Below are 13,704 nucleotides of genomic sequence, written 5' to 3'. Positions count from 1 at the left end.
TAAAATAGTAAAAATAATTATAAAGTATAATAATCTAAACGTGTAATAGTCATTAAATTAGGGGTAAATAATAAAATAATAAAAAGTGAAAAAAAAAATAATTGTATGTAAAAAACGTGATTAACTAATTGCATATCTGTGTCAACAGAGAAAAGAAAAAGAAGCCGGTGGGTGTTGCGACTATATTCTATTGGAACGAGCAACCACCGACACTAAAAAGAGATGAGACGATAGAGCAATTAGTTATTTACGAAAAAATGGCGAATTCAGCACTTAAAAGTTTCAATGAGACTAGAGAGAGGGCATGGATTTGGCCAAATGGTGATAAATGGATAAAATTTTCTTTTGAATGTAATAGTAAAATATCTTATTTAAGGCAACCAGAACCAAGAGGAGAATACATGGGGTATTTTATATAGATTTATATAATTAATATATGAATATATTATTTTAGGTTTCTTTTATTAACAACCATTCAAGGACAACTACCATACACGGTGGAGGAATTTAAAAATCAAACACTAATGTACTGCGAAAACAGTGGATCAATAAGGGTAACGGGGGCGTCATGGGAAATTATTACATATGTACCTTTGAAAAATTATGATGATAGACATGATAAGTTGTACAGTGAAATTTATATTATGAATAACCACTGTAAGGAAAAACTAACAGGATACGAAATATGCTCTAGGTTTGATAATATATTAAAAACAATGTTTCAAGAAATATCGGTTCAACGAGAACAAATGTATGAATCAATCGGTAGATATATAACAACAAATAAAGGGGAAACAACAACGAGCCCATATAGGAAAAAACGAGGATTGATAAATATAGTGGGGGCTGGAATGAAAACACTATTTGGAGTATGTGATAACGATTGTGCGAATGAGGCAACACAAGAAATAGAGAAAATAGAAAAGACAAATGAAAGAATGATACATATATTAAAAAACCAAACAACGGTAGTGAGATCAGCGATAACAGGTATAAGTGGTGCTTCAATTGAAATTAATAAATTATACAAAGAGTTGAGTGAAAAACAAAGTACATTACACGCAAAAATCGGAGAATTAGTAAATGTTACACATACGTTAGAAACACTAATATTATCTGATAGAATACATAGTATTTTTACAGCATTATTAACTCAGTATTCTTACGAAACAACAACAATAAGCGCGATAATTACAGCAGCTAGGACAGGAATACTGCATCCAAGTTTAATAACACCACGAGAATTATCAAAACATCTAACAGAAATCAAATTAAAACTACCTATAAATTTAAATTTGCCAATGGGCACAGACCCAAGTGAAATTTACGAACTAAGTAAAATAACAAAAATGGCAGTATTTTATAGCGGGGATAATATTGCGTTTGTAATAAAAATACCTTTAGTAACCGAATTGGAACTAACACTATACAAAATATTACCAATACCTCACCCAATAGAAATAAAAAATAACGGAATAATCGATACAAAGCATAGTATAATTATTAAACCAGAATTTCAATATGTAGGCATTACCAAAAATCGTAAACAATACACTACGTTCACGGAAACACAGTTACTGCAATGTACCGAAACAGAACTTTTTACTATTTGTCCTGAATTTCAACCTATTCAACACGAATCAGTTAAGCAACCATGCGAAATTTCATTATTTAAAAATCCAGACACACTACCGAGTAGTTGTGAAACAGGAATAGTGATATTATCGAAAAACGTTTTTCATAAATTAAAATATGTAAATGTATGGATATACACAACGAACGGGGAAACTTTAACAATTGCTTGTCAAGGGATAAACGAACCATATATAGTTAAAATTAAAAATCAAGGGTTAATTAAATTAAACCAAAATTGTAGAGCTTATGGTGAAAACATTATTTTAAATCCTACTAGAGACATAAGATCAAAATATTATGTTAATTTCATACCACAGATAGGTGCGGGAAAGTTAACATTCGAGATACCTGATAAAATAAAAAACCTACCAGACATGAAATTTACTTATGACACAAATAAATTAGATAGCGTGCATACCATGGCTAAATCGTTAAATGAAGTAGAAGGGTTGATAGACGAAGAAATTTTAAGACAATCAGGTCACGAAGTAAATGACAATAAATATTTGTATTTAATATATATAACGATCGGATCAGTACTATTTTCTATGATGTTAATATTATTCATATATTTAACATATAAATGTAGAAGGGGTAATTGGGAAACATATAGACAATCACGTTACAGAACAGATAGAGAACCAAGAAATAACAGTAAATTCTATAGGGAAACACCATGTGCAGAAATAAAAGAACATACAAATGTCAGTCCACTTATGGAAAATAAAAAAGTAAAAAACGATCCACCAGTATAAAAGATAAAATATTTCCCATTAGTGAAAAAATACGTCTGAGAAAATCTGGTGCTATTTTGACGTGACGAGAAGAAGTTATCAAATGAATAACCACTTGACATTGTTCAACCAGGTCAATACCTATGTGCACAAATTTGCGACTCGCAAAGTCGAGTGTGAAACTAGTGGATTCGATGAGCTCGACAGGAGGTGATGGTGGTACATAAGCGAAGGTCTTCTTGTATATTCTAGCGTTGTCGGTGATTGAACCAGCCATGTTTTTTAGAAAAGATTTTTAAAATAATAAAATTATGATAATAAAAACACTTAAAATTTTATAAAACACTTGGAAAAATAATAAACACTAAAGACTTGAAAAAAAACTATAAGTTCAGAACAATTTATAAGAATGTTTGAAACGTAGAGGAGAATTACAAGTGTGTAAGACTAAGAACAGACTGATTGAATGTCGGCTCTTACAGAGCCAAGTGTCTATCGACGGGTCCATTAATGGGTGGGAGATACAATATTGAGCTATCTAACGTTTAAGCGATTAAGACATTTTATATTGTTGTTGTTGTTGTCAAGTATAGTATCTAAGGGACAAGAGTTCACTATGTGTACGCGACTAAGACATTTCCACTAGGTAATGGGTATTTTTCCAAAACTGATGTTGTTGTCACGTATATCTATGAGTATAACGTACAAACGATTAAGATATTCTTTAGTACTAACGACATTTTATATTAAAGATTGGTAATTAATATGTTATTCAATAATAGATATTTTTAAATTGTTGTTGTTGTCAAGTATAGTATCTAAGGCAGGGGTTTTCAACCTGTGCGTCGCGGCTCCCAGGGGCGTCGCCGGTTATTATCAAGGGAGCCGCGTTCGCAATAGAAACTAAAAATAAAATTTCGGCGCACCAATACATATTACATGTTGTATGTGTGAGATAACCGTCGATAACCGTGTTTACGATATCGAGTAATAGCATATTTCGATTACTATTTACAATTAGGTTGGAATTTAATGATTTGCCTCTAATATAATCTATCAGTTGTAAAACGCACACCGCTGTCGCCTGTCTGTTTTGTATTCAGTGTGTTATATGCGCTACGGCTACGTATATCGACCGATATTTATTACGATCTTTTTTTGTTCTGTGTTATTTGTTGTGTATTTTTTCTGTAATAATAGTAGTTATAACTATGGATAAGTTTTTGAATTCTAGTAGAAAACGTGATAATCCAGAAGTAATTTCAAATATTGAAAAGAAACAAAAAATCAGAAAATATGATGATAGTTATTTGAATTTCGGATTTACTAGCACTGTTGTTGCAAACGTAGAACATCCCCAGTGTGTTGTTTGTTTGAAAGTAATGGCTGTAGAAAGTATGCTTCCAAATAAAATGAAACGCCATTTGGAGACAGTTCATGGAAATTTGGTGAACAAACCACGTGATTATTTCGTATCAAAATTAAAAGCTATGGCTCAACAAAAACATATTTTTACAAAACAAGCTACAATTCCTTCTAAAGCACTACTTTCTTCCTATAAAGTAGCTTGGCGAATAGCAAAGAGTAAAAAACCTCATACTATCGCAGAAAATCTTAGCAGTTATCAAAAGTAAATACAGAGGAAAACTAAATACCGAAAAGGAAATGAGAATCGCACTATCAAAATTTACCCCACGATTTGATGATTTAACGCAACAAAAACAAGCACAGCCGTCCCATTAAAAATTAAAATTATTATTAATGTATTAATTTTTTAATTGTATGTAAAAAAATGTTTCCTATTATTAATACCTAATTACATGTTTATCATTAAATAAAGTTAGATTAAAATTATTATAAGTAATGTAAATTTGTTTATTTTAAATGTTCGTATGGGAGCCGTATATTTTATTTCAAAATCAAAAGGAGCCGTGGACCCAAAAAGGTTGACAACCACTGATCTAAGGGACAAGAGTTCACTGTGTGTGTACGCGACTAAGACATATTTTTTAGATTGTTTATTAAACGGTAATGTTTTTTAAGTATGATAGCATTTCGTGGGAAGGTACAGATTTCATTATCTATATAAGTTATTAATATGTTATTCACTAAGTTGTTGTTTGTGAGTATAATAATATCTAAGAGACTACGGGATAAATTTGTAATTGAAATGATACAAAATATAAGTGAATAAAGTATAATATGATGAACGGCGGTGGGTGTGGTGGAGGTAAATATAATATATTATGTATCGGTCACTTGTGATGATCGGTCGGAGAGGTCAGGGAGGGAGGTAAATATTCATCGCGTACTTTTGTAATCGGGTTGTGGGGGAATGAAGGGGGGGGGGGGTATCACGACAATGTTCGATCGGGAGGCGGGCGAGAGAGGGAAAAATATACATCGCGTACGTGTGTGTGATCGGGCGGTATGTGATAAGATTGTGAGGATCGTAAAGATTGTGAGGATCGTAAAGATTGTAAGGATCGTAAAGATTGTAAGGATCGTAAAGATTGTAAGGATCGTAAAGATTGCAAGGATCGTAAGGATTGCCAGCAGAATGCCCATTTTCATACTACTTTAAAGATTCTACCATACAAAATTCTTTAGCACCTAAAAATGGTCTAAATATTAAGACTCCTGAAACCTGTATACTTTCTTCATCTTTTACTTCAGTTAATATAAGAATTAATGGCATACCTAATATATTTTGTTAACCGTGTGTTATCTCATAGTGAAATTCATACAGTTATAAATAATATATTGACACCAAATATAACTTTAATTTTCTCATACATAAAAACTTCGATAAAAATAAAAAAGGGCAAACGAGCAAATTTTAATTTAATTGATTATTAAGATGGCAATGGTTAGCATACTCTGAAAAAGAAGACGATGTGTTTTGTGAACTTTGTGTTGCTATTTCCAAATCTGAAGGTGGATTAAATGGCCAGAAACTTGGTGCTTTGGTTATAAATAATTTTGATAATTGGAAACACGCTATAAAAACATTTACTAAACATGATAAACTAAATTATCATAAAAGTGTAATAGATATCGATAATTTTTTAAAAACGAGGAATAATCCAAACATATCCATTGAAAATTAATATCTATAATTTGTATCTAACAGCACGTATAGTAAACAAGTAAATGAAAACGGAATAAAAATTTTACCTATAATTGAAGTTATTATTATATGTAGTCGTCAAGAACTTGTAATACGAAATAAAATAAAAATGACGTTTAGTTTAACTAATAACTTGTAAATGTGATCATAAATATATTTTTAACCCCCCAGAAAAAAATCGTATCTACGCCGTTGTCAACCAGACGGATTTTTGTAAATGCAAATATTATTATAATTTATTAGTAACTAGGTATGTGTAGTAAACATAGATCAATAATATAGAAGCGACAGTTGAGCAGCTGCTTGTATGTTAATTATTTATTAGGTAATTGTTATTTCGAGGGAATGATATACGTAACAAATAACAATAATTATACGTATTGTAATAACCAGTCCCTATTCTCTATAAACTATGCTATAATCTCTTATACATTATATTATAATATCTAGTAAAATAGTTCTTTACGACAATATTTTAAGAATGAAATTTTATATACATTTATATATTGTATTTTACAATTCAAATTACTACATTAAAAACATTTTTAATACAAACTCTACTACTCTAGTTCAACCATATGTTATATTTATATACTATTTTAAAGAATTATCTTTTATCTTTTTATTTCATCTAGATAACTGAAAGATTATTTTTTATCTTTATCTTTAATCTAGGTAAAAATATAGGTTATCTTTTCCAACACTTATAGTTGTACATCCTTTCTGGCACACTTGTTATGCAAAAATTACCCGACATCATGCACAAACGATCTGCGCAAACAGAAGTTCAAAATTCCGAATCGAGGGGGGGGGCTTAGAAATAGGTCCGATTTTAAAAGCTCGTCGAAACTGATTTTAATTGTCATTATATACGTAGTTTAAATTACTTTATGACATAATACATTGTATTACTCATTAAATTAAATTTATTACATTATATTATCTAATATTAACTCTAGTACTAAATATTTATAGTGTTACTATATACAATAACTATTAGGAAAATAGTTTTAAGCACAAGTGTTATTTTGTGATTTACTACAAACATTTTTAATTTATTTGTAATTTTAACATTGTAATATTAAAACATTGTAACATTGTTGATTTATTTAACTCAATGCTATTAATTAAAAAATGTTTAATAATAATAATTAAATAAACAACACATTCAATATAAAATGTGCAATACATTTTAGGTATATTTAACCAGGCTCTATTATTTGTAATATTAGAAGTGAAATGAAAAAGCAATGTATTTGTATAATAAATTAACAATGCAATCAAATCAAACTACAAAATTCAAGAAATACTCATCTTTTCTAGTGGCTGGCATATTTTTTAATTTTGGTTTTGTAGACCATAGACTATAGAGCACATTGCACACTTGTACATTCGTGGTGCACATTGTGTGCTGTAGTGCACATATAAATAGGGCCTGTATTTAACCAATAGATAGATTTAGGTAAAATAAAACACGTAAATTGATTGCATACAACTTGGTTTCGAATTTTTTATTAGAAGTGAAACATCAATTACAAATGCTTATGGAATAAATAGATTTTAATTGTCATTGTTGGTAGTTTAAATTATACCATGCACAGATTAGATTTAATTTTCATATTACTTTAAAATGTATTCGTTACTAGCTGGGGTTACCTGGTGTTCGCCAGGGCCATCATTCGATTATCTATAGATATTTTATAGTTATTTTTATTTAACGGCAGTTGTTAATTATAAACTTGATGCATATAAACAATTTTAAATAATATAATGATTATCCATTGATGGTCTGGGCTCCTCTAGTTTTTCCGCTTTATCATATTTCAACGAGTACCATTCATAGAAACTGATATACAATATATATTTTATTTAATAAAACGTGTATTTTTTTCCACTATGTATTTGATATGAAGACCTATTTAATCATATATATTTGATTTATACTAATCTTATGCAGTTGCTAATTTTAAAATTAAGTATTTTAATCAATTAGTATTTATTTGAATAATACTAGAGTTGGATCTATACATTTTAGGAAAAAAAATTGTATTTAACAATTTGTTTTTCTCGGGGTTTTTCTTATATGGTTACACTGTTTAGCCAACGGGAAGATGGCAGCCATATTTTTGAGTATAAGGTATCTTTACCGTTGTAGTGTCGGCGCGTCTAAAAGAGCACGACAACTATTTAACTCCTCAGGAAGGAATAAATAACACTACTTTTATTGTTTAAGGTAGCGCCGACTGGCTTTTATTCTCGACGTAAGAAAAAATAAACAAAATAAAAGACTCGACAAATCTCTTAGAGCAAACGACTTATAATTTAAGGGCGCTATGAGAGACGACGCGTGAGTATCGTCACGAGGGGAGCGCGTTAACTCGCAGTTTCGGTAGGTACGGAAAAGATGGCGTCGAAGCCGACGGTTCGAGGGGAAAACATAAAAATAATTCACAACAGCTGTGATACAGTACAAGTAAAAATACGATACTATAACAAACAAAAGAATTAAATAATTAGTACAACATTATATAATACGGCGAGGTACAAATGGTATATAAAAACGATTCAAAGTTCGCGACTCGTGATATGGGGGAACAATATTGTTATGTGATAACCGCGCGTATATGCAATTTTCGATAATTATTATTAGTTTTTTTTAAATTAATATTGATAACAATTTATTTTATGCGTAGAAGATCTTTAAATTGTAATACAAGGTTTTAAACATATTGTTACAATAGCAGTTGAAAAAAAAACAAATTCATAGCCACAATTTTTTTTTTTTATAAGCGTTCAAAGTTTGAATGTTGACAACATTTTATGTAAAAATCACGAAAATTCATAAATTATTTTATGCTATAAATTCATAAAAAATTTTATTTTTAAATCTCAGATTTGAAAATTTAATACAAGATTCGTTATAAGTTTGTCAATCTTTATCATAAAAAAAAAATATCCACCGGAAATTCAAATTAAATTTTTATGAGCATTTGAAATTTAAATTTTTACAACATTGGATGTTCACTGGATTTCACATTTAGCGATTTTCTTATTTTGGTGTAACTCTAAAACAAATGACCGCAGATACTTGAAATTTTCACTGAATGTTTATATCGTATAGGCATTTCCTTTATTTGATACAATTTTCACGACAACTGGGTTTTAACGGGATTGCCAATATCCGGCTGTCAAGTCAATCGAACTCAATTATTTCATACCTTTAAACTTCATGAGTGCTTCCTCCATGTTCGTTGGACATTCCCTATCAGGTATGATGACAGTGTTTATTTTTCTAGCATCTAAGCATACCCTCATGTCTCCATTCTTCTTTTCGATGCATACAATTGGTGATGACTACGGGGATGTGGATCTTTCTATTATATGCATGTCTAGCATCCTTTGTATCTCTGCGTCCACTTTTGGTATTTTTGATATTGGTATTGGGTACTGTCGTTGATATATTGGGTCCCTTGGTTTAATTTTTATTTGACATTGAAATTTGGTGATTTTACCTGGTTGATCCGAAAAGATACTATTATATTTATTTAATAGTGCTACGAACATTTGACTTTCTTGGTTGGTTAACGGGATTTGATCATCTTCAATGTTACTTTCGGTTATTTCTACATTTAGTAAGTGTTCACGTTCAGTAACTATTCTTGGTTCTCTTTTTGCAAATGGTATTATGTGTGTATCTTCATCTACCTTAAATTGGACAGTGCTTTCATTGAACTTAATTTGTGCAGCGTACTTGTTTAAAATGTCCGCTCCAATTATTCCCTTTTCATTGAGATTTTCCACTTGTACAAAATTAGTCTGCAAGTAGACATCGCCGATTTTGCATTCACAGAAAATCTGGATACCTTGAAAATTTTCTTTCTGACTGCATTACTAATTTGGACTCCGGTTATGGGTAGTTGTGGTATTTTTTGATTTTTTTGAGTAATTATATCGATTACTTCTTTCGTGAGTACACTGATTGTTGCTCCTGTGTCAATCAGTAGTGTAATCTCTTCTCCTTCGATCGAGTATTGAACATATGGGCTTGCCGATTTATAGGTGGTGTTCAACGAATTAATTACATGTCTTTCTTCACTTGTTTCTCCTTGTCCCTCTATTCTGGTTGATATTTGGTTGATTTGTTCTGTTTGTCGTTGATCAGCCTGTTGTGTATTTCTATAATTAGTTTCATTGTTTCGTTGCGACTGATTATTCCATCTGTTATTGCGTGGTGGCATACTGCTCCATCCACTGCTTCTTTGGTTTCCCCAGTTGTTTGTGTTTTTTCGTTGGTTGTTATTGTTGTTTTCTACGGCTGATGCTTCTGTTTTTCCTTTTGCGTGCTCTTCTTCTCCTAACACTTTCATGGCAGCTAATATTGTCCTTTCTGGCAACGATACAAGTATGGCCCTTAGATAACCAGGGTAATGCTTAGCAATGTGTTTGACAATCTCTTGTTCCGATAATTTTGGTACCTTTAAGTGTCTTAGCTTGGTAGTCCATGTTGCAAAGTGTTCTCTGTAATTGGTGTTTGGTGCTATACTGTTTACATTTAGACATTGGTTCCATACTTGGATTTGAATTTCTCTGGACCAATATTCGTCGATAAATGCTTTCCGGAAATCTTCATAGTTACATAGTTGAAATCTTATCGTTGAAAACCAACTATAGGCTGTTGACTTGAGACAATCTCCTACAATAATTATATTTTCTCCTATATAAGTCTGTTTAATTGCAAAATATTCTTCTAACCTGTAGAAAATCTTTTGAGTGCATGTCTCGAGTATTCCCAAAAAATGTAGGTCGCGTGATTTCTGTGTTATGTGAACTTTCGTTCCTCGTGAAATGGTTCACTGGTGTTTGTTGTCTCTGGTTTCGGGTTTCATATTTTCTTTCCATTTCTGCAAGTTTTTTCTCGAAATTTTCTTCAACTTTCTTGATTTTTTCTTCATAGTCATTTTTAATTGATTCTATGTGCTCTTGTATTTGATCTGCATAGTCTTGACACTTTCTTTCCCATAGTTGCTGGTATTCTCTGAATTCTTCTTCACTGATTGTCTTCTTGTTTGTTGGCATTTTTGCGATGTAGTTTTTTAATTTTAATCTCGGGGTCGTCGTGGATCGAGCACTGCAGTTGGGCGCCAATGTAATGAAGAACACTGCTGTACGGTTAGGCTTCTTTATTTAATACTCGTTTCAACAAAAGTTTCATTATTTACAAATTAGAGTTCTTTATAGAACAAACTTATACTCCGCACGAGTGTACATTAAAACAATTTAATACGGGGCACATGTAAAGCGGGTGGGAATTTGTACACAAATTCTACTCACAATTATGTATTATAGACGGTAGAAGCCTGCTGTCTGCCAAGACTATTGTCAAGTGTTGCCGCGTTTGAGCTGCTTCCTTGTCTGCCAAGACTGTGGCCGGGTGTTGCCGCGTTTGAGCTGGCTGCCTTGTCTGTGATCCGTAGTCCTTGACGTTTTTCTTCTTTGGTATCGTCTCTCCGATGAACTGGTAATGTTGCCGTGGAAATGGCACACTGGGCTACGGGAATACGAGCGGCGCTTCTTAATTGAAGCGCTTGGTCGCTGGGTGAGGAGTCTGTGGCACTTCCATGTCTAACGGTATATAAAAACCGTCAGGCTAGTACAGACTCCAGGGAAATTGCTGTTAATCGTTTGATTATCGTGTCCATGTCTAACGGTAGGTAACTACCACCCGACTCACGATGAATCGTTCTCAGCGGGGACGAAGGTGATTTTACCGTAGTGGCCGGCCTATATTTATGTATATCTTGGACTTCGATATTGGTGGAGAATATGGAGTTGAACTTCTTTTGATTGTGAATTTTCCGGTGGCACTTTAATGTAATAAAATGATACGAATTTATAGTTCAGAATCCGAAGATTCTGAATCTACAAACCGTTTTGTTTTATCTCTTATAGTTTTTCCGTAATCTTTTATTTTCCGGGAGGGCGGCGTCCTTCTGTTGCGCAAATACTCCCCCAACGCGCTCTATGTTGAATAAGTGCGTTATTTTGTAGGTTATCGTAGGAGTATAGTGCGCGAGAGCGCGTGATAGGAAGTTAACGAGCGACACTAGATATGACTAGAGGCCTCTAGCGGTCTGTCTCGTTACAATATTATTGACTAAAAGTTAAAAGTTTATAAATATGAAAAAAACAACTGATATTAATAAAACACAGTAACAAGTACTGTTAAACAGAATTAAATTTAACCATTCTTAAAATCCTTTTTTCTGCTATTATTTTTGTAACGTCACGGAATTTTTAACCTTATGAATCATAATAACAATCCCCGAACACACCTATTGCTAACGTTGTTGACAAGTCAACGCACCTTTATTCCTATAACCATTAGTAATAAAACGTAGATATCGCGCGCTAATGCACCAATGACCGCAGTGTTATGCAATAAATGTTCCCCGTTTCCTTCATCAGTTCGTCGTCGACGTGCCGTGGTTGCCCGCCGCCCGTCGCCTCCAGCGCTTTCGTCGCGTCCGCCTGTACAGCCCGCAGGTAATACTGTACTCCCACGATATACCTAATTGTAATAATCCCGCAAAAGTACGACACTGAGCTGCCCCACTACACAAATGAAGCATCAAGTTCCGTCGACGGCCTACGGCACACCGCCGCTGTCGTTCGCTTGACATTTTCTTTTTCAACGGCTACAACAGCAGACGTCTCCATCCACACTTTCGTCCAGAGCTACCGACTGTCTGCCGGATACCTCGTGAGCCGAGGCCCCGCACACAATACCACGTTGGGTCCTGGTGTATTTTGTTTTTTTTCTACGTTGTCAACCCGGTCACCAGCCAAAGTGATGGGCTAAGCCAACCACTACGGGCCCGAGGCGGGCGGAGCCAACACCACGTCGATCAACAACCATGTGCAGCTCAAAAGTCGTAATTATTTTTCCCCCAACATTCCCCTTTTTTCATTTTGATTATGTATCACAATTTTTTTTTTTACACTCCGGTTCTCCCCAACGGTGTCCCGAGATAATTAAGTATTGTTTTTCCCTTTTTTCATTTTGATTATGTATCACTACAACTTATTTCTACTTATGTTCCATTTTTCCTAATAGGTGCCCCGGTAACCGTCATGAAGAGCCGTGGGTATTTTCCTTTAATACATATAAGAGTATAATGTGTCATATCGACGTATGATTATCATTCCGTACCAGTAACCGCTTGTCGGAGCCGTAGCATTATATCTTGTATTTTTCTCCATTACTTTCCTTATAACTTTGCCATGTGCTAAATTATTATATATTTTTCCCTGTATTTTATGCACTTTGCCATGTGCTAAATTATTATATATTTTTCCCTGTATTTTATGCACTTTGCCATGTGCTAAATTATTATATATTTTCTGAATTGCAATTGCCATGTGTCTAATGTTATATTATTTTATTAATGTTGTTTGAAACACAACATTTACTTATAACTGTGTAAAATATAACTATAAGTATATGATTACCTTATATTCTGTCACATTTTTTTTTATTAATATTATTTTTACTTTTTCCCCTTTTTAAATAAATCTTTGGGATTCATTTCCCACTGCGAGTATAAAAACCTGCAAGTTCCACCGAATTGGCCTTCGTGTCAACACGTGGTGCGGCCTGCAGGTCACAATGTAAGTGTTCCCCTTACATTGTGGGTGGTATATAGAGCCTTTAAAAACTCTATATTCTCACATTGTGTTTAAAATAAATTTATCAACAGGAAAAAAAATCCTAACTTTTCAATAGTCATACTATGTAAAATTTGATCATGAAAATGAAATGAAAAACAGCGATTCAACACCAAATATGTAGAATTGTAGAACGTAAATAACTATATCAAAGAAATCTCATACCTGAATTAATGGAAATAAGCAATTTCTAAGTATTTGGATCATAAAATAATTTGTACAATAAATAATTGATAAATAATAATAATAGGTAATAGTACTTGATAACCCTCTCATGAGTTTGGTCCGTGTTAACTTTTGAAGTTTTAAGCAGTGTTTTTTATGTTATGATGCGTATCCCGTTTATATCACTATTACCTACCACACACATATATTATGTAGATTGTACCATTATACATATGCATTAAACTTATTGAATCTTTTGAAACCATCGCATAGTTATTAATTAATTATTTAATTTACACTCAACATAGATTCTAT

At 32.7% G+C, this 13,704-nt stretch overlaps 2 protein-coding genes across 2 annotated transcripts in view; one reads left to right on the top strand and one right to left on the bottom strand.

Annotated features, from left to right (window-relative positions):
* The window catches only part of LOC107172721 (aminopeptidase N-like), a 39,424-nt gene extending 33,851 nt beyond the window's left edge, over positions 1 to 5,573 (bottom strand). The window contains exon 1 of the mRNA XM_089221628.1: positions 5,547 to 5,573. The gene's annotated coding sequence lies outside the window, so the exon portion shown is untranslated. The remainder of the gene's footprint in view (positions 1 to 5,546) is intronic.
* LOC149058025 (protein ZBED11-like) lies at positions 3,581 to 4,003 on the top strand. Its single transcript, XM_089218286.1, has one exon. The coding sequence runs from the start codon at positions 3,581 to 3,583 to the stop codon at positions 4,001 to 4,003; it is 423 nt and encodes a 140-aa protein (XP_089074412.1).
* Positions 5,574 to 13,704: the final 8,131 nt, after the last annotated feature.

Source organism: Diuraphis noxia, unplaced genomic scaffold (assembly GCF_037042655.1).
Source record: "Diuraphis noxia isolate RWA-SAM2 unplaced genomic scaffold, SU_Dnox_SAM2 contig0002, whole genome shotgun sequence".
Classification (NCBI taxonomy): domain Eukaryota; kingdom Metazoa; phylum Arthropoda; class Insecta; order Hemiptera; family Aphididae; genus Diuraphis; species Diuraphis noxia.
The sequence above is the reverse complement of the archived record's forward strand: the minus strand, read 5'-3'. Positions and strand labels throughout refer to the sequence as shown.

Bases quoted from the DNA above. Each gene is read 5' to 3' on its own strand.
- LOC149058025 (XM_089218286.1), top strand. From the start codon at position 3,581: ATGGATAAGTTTTTGAATTCTAGTAGAAAACGTGATAATCCAGAAGTA.